The sequence below is a fragment of the Colossoma macropomum genome, unplaced genomic scaffold (assembly GCF_904425465.1).
Source record: "Colossoma macropomum unplaced genomic scaffold, Colossoma_macropomum, whole genome shotgun sequence".
In the NCBI taxonomy this organism is placed as follows: Eukaryota; Metazoa; Chordata; class Actinopteri; order Characiformes; family Serrasalmidae; genus Colossoma; species Colossoma macropomum.
Window position 1 is genome coordinate 7,042,424 of NW_023494790.1, and position 15,618 is coordinate 7,058,041.

The 15,618-nt window shown below is 40.2% G+C and overlaps 1 protein-coding gene across 4 annotated transcripts in view; it reads left to right on the forward strand.

The window, feature by feature from the left end:
* Positions 1 to 9,825, forward strand: part of lzts2b (leucine zipper, putative tumor suppressor 2b) — a 47,093-nt gene extending 37,268 nt beyond the window's left edge. For all 4 annotated transcript variants that reach the window (XM_036571995.1, XM_036571994.1, XM_036571997.1 and 1 more), the window contains 2 exons: positions 60 to 329; positions 4,676 to 9,825. In XM_036571995.1, coding sequence (XP_036427888.1) covers positions 60 to 329; positions 4,676 to 5,407 — 1,002 coding nt within the window. In that variant the 3' untranslated portion in view covers positions 5,408 to 9,825. The remainder of the gene's footprint in view (positions 1 to 59; positions 330 to 4,675) is intronic.
* The last annotated feature ends 5,793 nt before the right edge of the window (positions 9,826 to 15,618 follow it).

Below are 15,618 nucleotides of genomic sequence, written 5' to 3' on the forward strand. Positions count from 1 at the left end.
ATAACTACATGTGCTGTCATCATTGGTGAATTTTAATCTCTCATTGTTCCTGTTGGCAGGTATATGAGGAAAAGCAGAAACGCAGTGAGTTGGAGATGGAAGAACTGCGACAGAGTTGTGCCACTAAGATGCAGAAGGCATCGCAGAAAGCACAGCGGGCACAACAGCTGCTGCAATTGCAAGTCTTCCAGCTCCAGCAAGATAAGAAGAAGCTGCAGGAGGATTTCTCACAGCTTCTTCAGGAGAGGGAGCGGCTCGAGGAGCGCTGCGCCTCCTTTGAACGGGAACACACACAGTTGGGGCCCAGACTGGAGGAGACCAAATGGGAGGTGAGATGTGAGAGAAGCTAGTAAAGAGCCAAAACTCTTTCCAACATCCTGCAGAGTTTAGTTCCAATTCTAGCGTTACATAATTGATCTGACTAGGTAACTCTTAGAATTGTACATAGCACTGGCAATTAAAAAAGTACATTATAATTTTAACTGTAATATTACATAAAGTATGTTTAATTTTTATTTGCTAAATGAACCACTTCTAACTCACTGAAATAAATACAAAAAGTCTGTAAAAAGTGCAGATTTAAACCAGTGGTCACCAACCCTGGACCTTCCTTCAGAGTCTAGTTCCATCAACAGTCTGCAACACCTGCTCCAGCTAATGAACCTCTTCAGAAGTTCTTGATTGGCTGGGTCAGATGGGTTCGTGGTAGGTAAAAGGGACCAGTAGCCTGTTAGGTGCAGGTAGGAACCAAACATTTCACGAAAGAGTTGATGACCACTGTTGTAAACTTTCAAGCAGTACTACATTGGTATCTATAGGATATTTTATATGATTTTGAATTTGATGAGTTTTCTTACATGGTCATGTTTTATAAAAACAAAAATATAATTTATACTTTTTCCATATTTTGGTCATTGTTTGATCCTGTAGCCAATGGATAAAGTCAGAACTGCAGACACGAACCTGTGGACAAAGAATGTAAATCAAATGTAAATGTAATACATTGTGCAACTATGTTAATTAACTACACTGTTACCCTGAAATACTAATTATAACTCTTCTGAAGTCTGTTAGGGCCAAATATTAGACTGGCTCTAACACATTTGGGTTTCAAGTAACCTCAGCTGCGATGTATCCCTGAAAAAGACAGACATAATAAGTTTGTCTTGTTTTATTAGGTCATGGTAGTTGAAAGTATGAGACTGTTTCACATTAAAGAGATTGAGGTTTTATGCAATAATTAGTGCTCTTAGGAAAAATCAGAAATTTCTTTTGTCACTACTGGTTTAATATTCCTCACAGTACTTCAACAAAAGAGGCGCAAGACTGTTAAAAGCACAACGTTATGGCCAAACCATTCAACCAGCACTAAGCCTTTCACTTTATTTAGCACACATTTTTCTTCTAGAACATTGTGATGCTCATTGAGTCAAAAAAAAATTCCCCACCAAAGAATGCAGAAGTGCAGGATGTGCTTCCTCAGTCTTAGCTTCACATTGTTGTAAAGGCCTGTCTGGTGCATCATGTCCCTTATATTGGAGTTAATGCACTCTAGAACTTGTAAATGTTATGTATCTGAAATGCTAAAATATTCGAAAATGTATTTCCGAATTACATGCAACCACGTAAAATCGTTTTCTTACACACAAAAGGGCCTCATTTCTATTCTTTTTTAACTTGTCCGACTCACCACTTGGATGTGCGTCACACCTGTTACACAAGTGGCCACTCGTGGCAAAAGGAGAGGAAAGAACAGTGAGGAGTAGATTATTCAAACGGAATGCACTGAGGTTAGCCTCGGTGAGCTAACTGGCTAGCCATGCAAATTTGGAAAACATTTAAAACGTTTTTTAAGACATTTGAGCATAGCGAACATAACGTGTGTGAGTAATTGCTTTGTCTGGCTATAAGCTTGGAGCAGAGCCGTGGTGTTGTGCCTTTCTTTTAGTTCTTGTTAGCCATGTAGCCTTTAGCATGCTAACGAGCCAACTAGCAGAGGGAAGTGGTGAAGTTGTATCAGCAGTCATGTGTAACAGATGGAGTAGTTCATAACTTAAAGCCCAGCAAATTAAATGTTATGGTTTTGAAAGATTATTTTATGTAGTTTATTGCTATAGATTATAAACAGCTTGTTTGCCTTTATTTTCGGGTTTGAATAAAGCAGCACGTCATGTTGATTTCTGGGCAAGTTCTGCTGCTGGAGTCGACACTGGTGTTCACTCGATCCCTCGCTCCTCTGAGGGCTCATCTAACATCCTTCACCTGAGCTTATAAAGTAATGGCATTGGGTTTTCCTCCTGAGAGGAAATGATGAGGCCGAGGGCACAAGAGCTTGTTAAAACCGGTATTGAGTTTTCCAGAGTTCTCACTCCTTTTCCAAGTCAAATTAAATTACAGCTTTTCCATGACTTTTCTCAAATTCCTGCTTACAGTTTTATGACTTCAGCAGAAATTTAACATTTATCTGGTACAGTGCCAAAGAGCTGCAGTACTAACCGCCAGTACTTGGAACATGGAGACCAGAAAAGTCATAATGACAGAAGAAAATAGGAAACAATTTGCTAAGTTAACAAATTGTTAGTTTAACAGTTTGGTGACTTTTCACATTTGACACTTCATATTTAAGCCATATGTTATTGGCCCCACCTTACCTTAGACTGCCTGTAGGGTCATAACAGTGACAAGACTATCTATGTTTTAAAGAATTTGGACCTTTTGTACAAGAGATGTGAACATGTACTCGCATAACTATTCAAGATGCTAGTATTGGAAAAATGAGAAACTATCTAGGTTTTTGCTTCATTTTATCATGGAAAGATAAAGAAAACACAAACAATTTAGCAGTTTTGTGTTTTAACAGTATAGTAAAATGTATTGTTTGCTTGTATTTGTGAGTACATAAGTAAGTAAATAAGGTCACTTTGCTGCTACAAAACATGAGTGCCTTAATGTGAGTGTGGCAAGGATGCATGGTTGAGGGCATGGCTGGCTCAGCAACTCTAGCTGATGTTGGTTAAGTCCAGAAAATCTCTGACAACTTATTAGTTGTCCACTTGTAAAAAGACAACAAGTTCTCATTAACATCTAGTGTTGTACCGGTTAGCTCTTGTTAGCTTAGCTCCTCTGAAAAGGCGGCCTCTGTTACTCACCCAGCATGAAAACCTGCCAATTTCCCTATTTTTAATTAATAAAACATGTTTTCTAATGTGTTTCTCTGCATGCTGCGTATAACACCAGAGCTGTCTCAACATGCTGGCCAATGTCCATTTTTTTTGTTGTTGTTTTTTGCTGTTAACTGATTATCTGTTCATTAACATTGTTAAAAGACTTTGGCTAATAATAATTAACCAAACGTTGCCTGTTGCCTGATTGGCCCCAAGGAATTTGAAATTGGAATCAGACATAAAAAGTCATGACTGGTGCACTCCTAATCATACTCTACAATGCATGACGAACCCCAGGCAGCGGCATAACCATGGATTAGCCGTATAGACTGCATAGGCTTCAGTCTAGGCCCTCACAAGTGCTGAAGGCCTCAGATCAGCAGGTTAAGAAGAGAATCTTGTACTAGCTATCGTTCTGGCCAATTACATAACCTGAATTTATGGCATTCTGTCATACACTGTCAAATATCAATCAAGCTTTTTTTTTCATTATGCACGTGCACTTTTGGATCATTTCCCAAATGTATGTTGTGCAAAGAAATCTTAGTGAATTTACACTGTCAGAGCAGCTTATTTTTGTTCCTTGTGCATGATGACATAACATTGGTTCGTACTGCAGCCCATTAGCAAGACGCTGACTGTATCACCCACACCTCTGCGAGATGTGTGTGTGCTGGGTTCTTTCTTTCTCCAAGATCGCTCTGATACCCCTCCATCCCACAAACGTAACACCTGCCAAGTCCTCAGTTCAGCTACTAACATGAGTTTAAACTGCAGTTTGTTTCCTTTATTTGAAAGAGTTTATTTGCAGTCTGGTTTGAGAAACAGGTCTTCTTGTTAATAACTATGAGCTTTGATTCAAATTTGTGTTTTAAGCAGCGGTCACGTTCTTTTCTGGTGATTCCTCTTCCCTGCCTGCAGAGGTCACTCTCTCCTGAGTTTTAATGGCTGAATGTTCACCTAAAGCTTGTTTTCTCATTTCTCTCTCTATATGTGGCTCGTATTTTAGCTAAGGTCTTTGCGAAGTCTTGTCAGATCTTGTCTTGCAATTCTAAGCCTTATTACTTATTGTTCTTGGTGTTTTTCATGTTCATTGACCTACTGCCCGTCTACTTTTCTTTGATGGATTTCGTCTTTATTTTGGTTGCCTCGGACTGTTTTTATTACTCTTTGGCTGTAATAAAGTTAGTTTGTGCTTGGATCCACTCTCAAGTCTGTGCCTTGATGTTACAGCAGCATAACAATAGAAACCCACTTGTGCAACATTTATAATCTCACTCTAATCATCTCTCAGAAATGTTCGACTCTGTGATGTCGTCATCATTTTTATAGAGGATATGTAAAATCTTCATTTTAGGGTGAGGGAGTGTGATGTTGAAAGACCTGAAATACCCAAGGACCCTAGTTTACATTACTCACGATGTGCCCTAGTTATGCATCAGATAACTGTTTCACTCTGTCTTCTAGTTTTTCTAGGACTGTCTCTGACCTCCCTCTCTCCTCTCCCACAGGTGTGTCAGAAATCAGGTGAGATCTCTCTGCTGAAGCAGCAGCTGAAGGACCTGCAGGCGGATCTGGCTCAGCGGGTGGGAGAAGTGGTGACTTTGCGTGGGCAGCTGCGTGAGGTCCGAGCCGAGCTGCAGAATACCCAGGCCCAGCTGCAGGAGGCGCACACGCACTCGCGCACACGCACCCTGGAGCTGGAGGTGTGCGAGAACGAGCTACAGCGGCGCAAGAGCGAGAACGAGCTGCTGCGCGAGAAGATGAACCGGCTGGAGGAGGAGCTGACGCGCATGCGTGAAGCTCTGAGTGAATACGCAGAGGATCCGCCTCTCACGCGCGCTCACGAAGCAGGGATAAGCCCCGGATATAGAGGAGGAGGGGGCGGAGCAATAGCAGAGGAGCAAAGGCTGGCTAGCGATGGCGAGGAGGTCAAAGGTCAACGCGAGAGTTCCAGACAGCACCTGGACAGGCTGAAGGCAGAGCTGGCACGAGAGAGACAGCTCATGCTGGACCAGGCCACTGCGTTTGAGAGCGAGCGTAGGTGCTGGGAGGAAGAGAAGGACAAAGTGATCCGCTATCAGAAACAGCTGCAGCAGAACTACGTACAGATGTACAGGCGCAACCGCGAACTTGAGACGGCTCTGCGCGAGCTCAGCCTCGAGCTGGAGAAGCGAGAGCAGGACGACGAGAGCAGCGGTAACGAGATCACTTTCGACGACGTTGCTGCAACCGAGATATAACACTCTTTTAAACCTACAGGGCTGTTGAGTCTACGCCTTTTGAAATGCAAGGACGTGCTTCTTAAGCAGGTCAACACATCTGATTAACAAGTAGTTACCTAGGAGACATTATTTGAGAGAACTCAAATGACTGAGACAAACATTTTGAAACTGACATATAATAAATAGGAAACCTAGACAATATTGGGCCTCACAGCAAGATGGGCCTGGGTTCGATTCCCCACCCGGGCAACCAGGGTCCCCTCTGTGAGGAGTTTGAATGTTCTCCTTGTGTCTGCGTGGGTGCTCCAGTCTTCCTCCCACATTCCAAAGACATGTAGGCCAATTGGAGTCACTAACTTGCCCCTAGGGGTGTGTGTGTGTGTGTGTGAGTGAACCTGTGTGTCTGCCCAGCGATGGACTGGCGACCTGTCCAGGGTGTTTCCTGCCTCCCACCCAATGAACGCTGGGATAGGCTCCAGCACCCCCCCCCACGACCCAGGAGGATAAGTGGCTTAGAAGATGAATAAAAAAATAGATAACATTTCTAAAGCAAAACACACACAAGAAAGCAAGAATACGATTAATTCTGCTAAAACTAGCATTTCCTGGCATTTTTTCATTTCCCTGCTTTCTTGGGGAAACGTGCCAGTTTTTCAATTTAAACACCCAATTCAAAAACACAAAACGTGTTGCACAGACTAGAAGAATGCTTTCTTGAAAAGTCATTCTTCTGAGAGCTACGAAAAACATTGTACGTCATTACAGCTGACCAGTTCAATATTGTGGTAGTTTTGTCCATTTTTGATCACCTGGAGTTCTGGTTCAACTAAACATGAAAAAGGAGTTTTCAATTTATTTTTTAAGTCAGTTTTGAAATGTTAATCGTTTGTCTTTCACATTCTCTCAAATCGCTTTCTCGCGTTTGCCTACTTGTCAGTCAGATCAAAGCTTTCCCCATTTAGAAGCACGTCCTGCTTCTTTTTTGGGCCGGAAACATACTTGACGCAAGAGAGTGAATTCAAATGACAGTGCCCAGCCAACGCATTGCAAATGCACCTTCCTGCTGTACACACCCAGCTTGCGCTCTTATGTTACTATGGTGGTTAAAACACTCAGTATTCACAGGGGCGATAGAAGAAAAATCAGAGCACCTGTAAGCAGGGTCTGCTTTTATTCCGACAGCCACAACTGTGCTGCTTTATTTGTCAAACTGATAGTCCAGATAAAAGCACAATGGCAGTACAAGTTACCCAGGCTTTGCTCTAGTGCCCTTCATTGCAATGCTCAGAATGCAGCTTGTGCTTGCATTATGAACTGAGTTGTGACACATTTTAGAATGCAACGGCACACAAAACTGTGTTTAAGTAATTTGAAGCATTTGCGCTCACGTGCTTGCGTGAAGTATGTTTCTGGCCTTAAGCGTGTTTAAAAAGGCATCATCTGAACGCCCACTGACGCGACTCAGAACATACAAAAGAGCAGCACAAGTAACCCATTTACATAACACTATCATACTGGAAATCACTGCACACTCATACACTGCCTTTCAAAAGTTTAGGGACACCTCACCTTCTTTTAGAGATCAGATGTTAGATTTTCAGATTACGTTTCAATGAGAAAGATTTCGAGTTTTGTCAACCGAAAACAGTCATTTACTAACAATTTGCCATGTTTTGAAACACTTTGACTGTTTTCTTTGCCAAACTGTCGTTAAAAGCACTTATTAAAACTCTTTTAGCCCAAAGGAGGTTTAAACGCCTGAAAGGTTTGAGTGCTGCTGAGTGCTGACGTCAGGGAATGAAATGTGTGAGCTTTAGCATTTTTCCCAACGTAGCACTGTCACTATTATTGTCACAAATATGTACATGAGATTTTTTCCTCAAAATAAACCTGCTCAGATTTTAATATGTTAAGTTTTTACAAACTGACAAAAAGAAAACATGCTCATTTGTAAAAACATCTTTCAAAAGCTGAGTCACTAAACTTTTAACAGGCAGTATTTGTGACCCTACAGAGATCATTAATATAATATGGATTAATTATATTTGAATACATGTTTGTCACATTATGTGTGACTATATAGTGTAGGCTAAGTCAACCCAACAGTCTTGAGGTGCTCTCTATACATATATAGTGCATTATTAAAGCTTTTTACACCTTGCATTTATAATGTCTGTTACCAAAAGCATATTGAGACTAGTGGTTGTATTTGCCATACAGTGTCGCTGCACAGTTTTCTGTTGTGTTTAGTGTCATTGCTGTCATGTAGGTGGGTCATGATGGTAAACATTTTGGAAATTAAATACATATTTTTGGGAATGGTCTCTTGGGGTACCATGTGGATGTACTTTGTCTGACATCTGAATGTTTTACAGATCATTCAAGTGCACTTTGTGTGTAATCAGTTTGTGTGGTGGAAGAGCGAATCGTCCATCAACTCTAACCCCGTGGTTGAATTGAGTTGAAAAAACTAGGATAACAAAAATAGAACAATACTTTACTTTTTCATGATATACAATATCTAAGACAATATTTCGTTTTTCCTTAGTTCTTCCTCAGTTTAGAAGTTAGATCAGACCAAATGCACCAGCAAAACAGTAGTGCCACATTTAAAATCTCTGTTTGCAAAAATAAACTATTTAAGAAAAAATTGTAAACAATTTTTAGTGTCCTAAAAGTAGACAGTACCCACAGTATACTTTGAAAAGTGCATCCTGAATTTTCATGTTAATATACACCATATGGCCAAAAGTATGTGGAACCCATCCTAACTATTGAGTTCAGGTGTTACAGCCACACCCATTGCTAACGGGGGTATAAAATCTAGTTCAGTCATGCCAGACTAACATTGGCAGTAGAATGGGTCAAACTGATAAGCTCGGCGACCTTAAACATGGCACTGTCATAGGATGCCACTTTGCCACAAGTCAGTTCTGCCCTGCTAGATCTACCCTGGCCAACTGTAAGTGCCACAAAGCGGCAGACCATGCAAACTCACAGCACCGAGTATTGCTGAGTGCTGAAACGTGAGGTAAAATGTATTGAGTTCCAAACTGCCTCTCGAAGCAACATCAGCACAAGAACCTTGCATCAGAAGCTTCCTGAAATCGGTTTCTAAGCCTAAGATCACTATGCGCAACGCCAGCAGTTGGCTCAGTAGTATAAAGCATGTGACCACTGGACTCTGGAACAGTGGAAATGTGTTGTCTAGAGTGATGAGTCCCTATCTGGCAGTCTGATGGCTGAATCTGGGTCTGGTGGATGTCAGGAAAATGCCAAGTCCACAATGCAAGGTCCATAAAGACATGGTTTTGTGGGTTTGGTGTGGAGGAGCTCCAATAGCCTGCACAGGGGCCTGACCTCATCCCCACTGAACACCTTGGGGATGAGTTGGAACATTGTTTGTGGGCAAGATCTTCTGTTCTGACCTCACAACTCCTCTTTGACTGAATGGGCACATATTCCTACAGACACACTCCAAAATCTCATGGAGAGGCTTCCCAGAAGAGTGGAGGCTGTTATAGCAGCAAAGGAAAGGCTCCATATTAATGCCAGTGGTTTTGGAATGGGATGTCCAACTAATTCATATAGGTGTCATGATAAGGTGTCCACATACTTTTGACCATATAGTGCATCATTGTATAGCCTGTTCTCCAGCTCATTATTATAGATGAGCAGTACAAATCAAGTAAACTGGAGAAAATCTGAAAGTGATTTCTAGAGCATTCACATTTGCTAGATCCCTGGTGCATTAGGGGTGCTGATCCAAACATATTTTAGTGCCAGAGTACAAGAAAATGTGGTACCATAGCTTAAGGTACAAGTAATTTAGTAATTGTTGCTCACTACAAAACAGGTGAAGAAAAGTGAAAGGTGCACCATACCTCCCTCGCCCAAAAAAACAGGCCATTATGTACTGTGACACACAAACACGTTGTGCAGAAGCTTTGCGTAAAATAACTGAACTTCACACAACAAAATTCCCATAATATTTCCTTATCATGACAGTATCCCCCACAAAGAAAAGGCAACATCTCATAAGAAGAACAGTCCTTGTTTCTGCAGTAAAAGAAAACAAACACTCTAAACTCTGCATTAAAATACCTACATATGTAGTTTTGTATGTAGATACACTATAGATCTTCACTAATATATTGTATACAATAATTAATAATGTATAATTATAGAGTAGCCACTGTGAAAAGACCAAAGCATTGTCCAATATAATATGATTCTGGTTGTTTTTTTCCATCATTACGTGGTGTGTCACTCAGTGTGAATGCTCCTTGTGGCTATAAATATATATAAAGTAATTTTTTTATTAACAGTATTTGTATGAAGCCATTATAGTGTATATTTTTCATGCTGTATATTTCTTGTACCTACTGAGTGTTTTTTAATAAAATCCAGCAAATAAATGTTGCTTTGAGGAACGTGGCTGATATGCTTCACTTTTTCATAGGCTTCAAAAGCACCTTATTCAGGCTATGGATTGTGGGCAGTGAAATGATTACTCTGGCAAATTTCTCTTTCCTTGATACAATAGTTGTGTCACTTGTGGTATCACATACAAGAGCATTGCTAGTTTGTGAAATGAGCCCAGTGTTTCCCAGCTCAAGCACATCGGCTTCAGTTATTACCTGGCGAGTTGAATCTTGAAAAATGTAACATTGCAGTCTGCAAATTACACATGCAAAACATTTTCAGGACTTGGCATCCTGATGGGTTTGTAGTATCAATTCACATGAACATTTTGGTCATTCTAGATTAAACATGGACATTTGAGGCTTGTAACAGGCATATTTTACCTTACAGCAGTTCAGTACAGAGTCCTGACATGCTGGATTCCCTTTGTAACAACAGATTGAAATGCTTTGGTCAGGCTACCACTCATACTTGCAGTCTGTGACATATCTAGGACTTCCAGAAGGCCTGGAGCAGGGGTGCACAACTCTGATCCTGGAGGGCTGGTGTCCAGCAGGGCTTGGAGGTTTCCCTACTCAAACACTCCCACTAAGCCTGGTGATTAATAGATGAGTGTAATCAAGAGTGTTTGAGCAGGTAAATCACCAGACTGTGCTGGACCCCGGCCCTCCAGGACCGGAGTTGTGCACCCCTGGCCTAGAGTGACATCTTTCTTCTCAGAAAAAAACATGATTAGTTGGTATGTCAGTTCCTAATTATATTAGTGGTTAGTCTGGCCAGTGAGAGAGCTCATTTGGTTGATGGGACGGTTTTCTGCTGGGCTTGTCAAGAATTTAATGTAGTTATAACTGAAGTTTGGGGGGAGGAGCATGACTGAAACCCCTCCTTCTTTCAATCTAAAGCCCTATAAATTCACATCCTAACCTCCCGTTCCAGTGATGAAGTGTTCGCAATCCCCACCGCCACCCCATCTCCTCCCTGTTCCTCAGTCCTGTAGCAGTCCTACTACAGCTATGAGGGTGGATCTGGTCTTCTAGCTACAGGCAGAAGCTGCCCAGAACTCCAGCCCAAGTTCTCAGAGTTCTCCCCCATCCCTCAATCAGTCTTCCTTCATACTACTACCACATGTTGAAGGCACAGTCTGAACTCACAAAACCCTTTTATTTCCAACCAAATAAATAGGTATACATACAATGAAAAACCTATGGCCTCGAAGGCCCTGAGGGTTCTCCACTGACCCAAGCATATATGCCACATGTCTGTCCAGATACAGTGGCCTTTATTTGCAAATGTTCACAAAGTTCTTCAATTAGAAGCAAACTTTTAACTCTCTGTCTAGTGTAAGTGGTGAGGAAAATGGATTTGACTGGAACCTATTAATGGCACCCCAATTACTTAACATAATAATTGCACCACACTTAAGTTTGTGCTAGTGAAGTTTCTCCTGAATGCAAAGAACTCACCAATCTAAAACAATCGCAGTTCCAGCCCTAACATCGTTTGTGATTGAGGTTCAGAGAGTCAGGGCTGTGATTAGGCCTGTGATTGTAGTTGTGGTTGGGAATGAAGTCAGGTTTAAAACTTTTGATTATGTCTCCCTCGAGTGGCTGTCTGTTGGAATTCCTTCGGTATTTAAAGGCACATCATAAGCGATGACTGTCATTTTTTTCATGCGTGCTGTAAATGGAAATACATTTTATTAATTAGTTTATTGAATTTTTTAGTCCAACAACATTGCCTTAGCCTTTTTAGACCATTAGAATGTTGTGGAACCCGTAAATTCGGTTAAAACTGCACTATGTATGATACTGGGATTTGGATGTCTACCTCTCTGGTGGAAATGTATAATTGCATGGAACATTTGGAAAAACATTTTGTAACATGGGTTGCACTTCGGACCCTTCCCCAAGCAGATGAAGCTGATGATTGCGAGCGCATTGAAAGAGAATTTAAAGCGAAATCAGTCAAATCTTGATGGAGGACGTGTCTTCCGAGGATGTGAGTGAATTATCAGCTATTGTCATCATATCTCAATCAATATAATGTTGAATTTTGCATTTGAGATCTAAATATCCTCCTTTTTGAGCCTGTATGTGTGACATTAATACGTAAATCTTATGACATGGTTTGAAAACTCCTGCCAAATTCTGATACCCCTGACTTTAAATGATAATTTCAGGCTTTATAAGTCGACTTGCAGCAGTGCACACCAGTGGCAGCCTGTGGCAGTGGTCCATGTTCTTTTCAGTTTACATAAATGTTTAAGTCTCAGCTCTGCTTTCTTATGTGTTATACAGTGTAGGCAGCTTGGTGATACTGTCTTTAGTGTTTTGTTTCTTTTTCTCGCTGCTAATAATCACAAGATCCACAATGGACACACTGTTTACTCTCGGGGTTGTGGATTTGTTACCTGGAGACAAGCTTCAGATCCTGCAGGAGCTGATTAGCAGCGCTGAGGATGCAGAGCTGAAGTGGAACACAAACCAATGAAACAGTGAATTAAATCTTTCCTCTCTTCAATCATCATGGGGAATGTGTAGTCCCTGGCAGGGCCAGACTGGGACCATTTTTCAGCCAGGAATTTAACCCAGGCCACCCACACATTATACATGACTGTGCAAAAGTCTTAGAAATACAAATAAAAATGAATACAGCAAAACATAACAAGATTTGTTTTTTAAGTTGAAATTAAACAGTTATACTTTCAACACCACAGAAAAAAAAACAGACACTGGCTCATGAGATGCTGAATGTTGTCACTTTATTGGCCATTGGCTCCCTACAAAAACATCTGCATGAATTAGGGTGTGTATTATGCAAATGACACGTTCATGAAGTGCTAGTAGGCCGGCGCTTGATTTCACGCACTCAAGCAGATTCATCGCTTGCGCACAAATCTCCCCTCATTTCTACACAGTAAATGATTCTGATTCTATGCTTTACAATACAGTGCCTATTGTCAGTCAACTTGGTAAGCTGTGTCATTTGCTATTCTAAGTTTCAGTTGTTGACATTTATTCATGTGGCTGTATGTGTGTTAATGTATGTTCGAATATGTTGCATGCATGTAGCAATGCGGATGTAGCAATGCTTTTCCCCTGGAGGACAATAAAGTGGATCCTACCTCATCCTAAGAAAGAACAGTGCAAAGATACAAAACCCCCACCAGAGGGCAGTGAAGGACAATGTTCTGATGCACACAACCTTCACAAACATAGAGGTTTGACTTTAGATCTCTCTCTGGTTCATAGTTCATATGGAGTGCAGTACTTACTGCAAATCACTGACGGCTGACAAGACATAAAAGCTACGACACTGTTCAACACGTTTATGTCTGTGTACAATAATAGCTTCTTTCTTGATGCAGTCAGCCTAAGCACTGTGTAGGCCACACATCTATGTAACAGCTAATCATCTGAAATTATGGTTTTCAATTATGGATTTTAAATTCTATGGTTGTAATTGTTTAAAATCATATGGTTTTCATATAATCGCACCCTTCTAGTCTTCCTTGAAGCTAAGCAGACACCAAAGTAAGCTTTTCTTGGGTGAGACATGAGCTGTGGGTTTTTCTAAAACATGTTAAGACAATTCAGCTGACTTAAGTTTCTACATCTGTTGTATTAATTTCCTTTCACATTGCACAATAAGAAAAGTAGACATAAATGATGTGTGAAAACACGCCCTATCAGTCAGTAGCACAGGTTACACTCAGCAGTACTTTCCAAAACATTGCAAACAATAACATTAACAGAGATGATGTAACCTCTTACATTCCCGTATCAGCAAAGGTGCGTAAGTCGATAAGCTTAATGTTGTCCAAGTTGTGACCAAAGATCTTGTTTGTGGCAATGTTTTACCTAGCAAAGCAAAAAAAAAAAAAAATGGAAATAGCAGGAAAAATTATCTTTCTCACCCAAACTGTACCTTGTGCACCTGAGCAATGCCATAGAATGGGGGTGTCAAACTCAACCACTAAAAGGGCCATATTAAAAACCTCAACAAATCTGTGGGCCAGCTGTGTTTTTATTTTATTTTTACTTAACATTTTGCCAAAACTGCAACAGCAAAATAGGCATTGAATACTTATTCAAAAATAATTCTAAATAAATATAAATTGTTTAAGGTAGTTTTTTAAAACTGTCTGTTTGTTTGAATTTGACACCAGGCATCTTTTCTTTCTGTGTAACCGCTGGACCATGGATTGTTGTTGGGGAAAGGGTGTCAGTACACACACTATGTTGCAGTGCATACTGGGGACTGTAGTGCACCCCAGGGTGAAACTAAAAACAATATGAATAGAAAACTAAAATAATTTTGACGGCCAAATAGGACTGCGTCACGGGCCTGACTTGACACATGGGCCATAGAAGAACCTTTTTAGTTCCCTAAAGAACTGTGTTTGTGAATGAGATGTGAGTGTGAGAATCTTTTCAAGTTATAAAGAACCTTCAACATGATGTTAAACCAAATGTGTGTTCGTCCAAGCAAGAACCTATACATTATATGGGGGTTCTTTGAAAATGTTCATCACACTCACACGTTATGAATGGTTCTTTACCATTGATTGAGAACCAAAAAATGGTTCTTCTATGAAATCATGGAAAGAACCCTTTCTTGCACCCTTAATTTTAAGAGCGAAGGTTAAACACATCCAAAATTCAAATCAGATCAAATGCTGAGCCTACTTTAAATGTTCCGTGGAGAATTCAAAAACTATTAAACTATCCGTGTTGCTTCACTCAGAACTCAAGGAATTGCACAGAGGACTTAAGTTAGTTAAAAGACCTGACAAAGTACAGCACAGAAATACCCCAAACATCTTGGCTACAGTACTTTGCAAAAGTCTTTTCTATTTAAAATCTGATATATCTGGACTAAAAATACTATCATTCAAATAAATACAAATAATATTATATCAGATTTGTCAACATTTCTGCATAACTCAGTCGTTGAGATGTAAACAAAGTCATTCAGAGTGGTTTGGTGTGAAATGGTTCATTGTAGAGAAACTTAAACACTCAGATTTCTTTACAGTGGTGGTGATAAGAACCAGGGGTCACAATGTCTACAACACAAATATAGCCATTTTATTTACCATCCAAAATGACCAGTGAAACTAGATGTGTCTTCTGAGTTTTTATACATAATATTATAACTACTTGCAAAATGATCACAAAAAGCTCCTCTGTGATATTGCTGTCTGTTGTTAGCATCTCTATGGGATTCTAGTAATATGTTAGCTTTAGGCTAGCAGCGATTCACATGTCTGAATCATTTGAAGCTTGGAAAAAATCCAGGTTTTATTTGAAGCTTTTAACAAACATTAACATATCATTGCTCTCAGGACAAAATCTTGCATCTCCAAAATGGAAAATTTACAGGAGACGGAAAAAACATACTTTATTTTTAATGTAAGTCAAAGTAACCCATCTTTTTTTCAAGTAATTTTGGACCATTTCTTTTAATCCATTCATCATGGAATTTACACACAATGTAAGGGGCAGCTAACATGTTTAAAATAAAACAACAAAAACGGAGATCCAAGATTTTGTTTCAACAGCAACAATATATTTTACCTTGTTGCAGGTCAGTAAAGAGCCTTACACACTTAAAACTGATGATTCTTCAGTAAAAGCAATGGTTCTACTTAGAACCATGAGTTCCATAGAATCATTTCAAACTGAAATGGTTCTTCAGACTGATGGAGAATGTGTTGTATATGATTCTATACAGAACCTCTGGTTCTATATAGCACCAAAAGGGTTCTTCTACTGTTACAGGCTTGGCATCGTAACAATAAC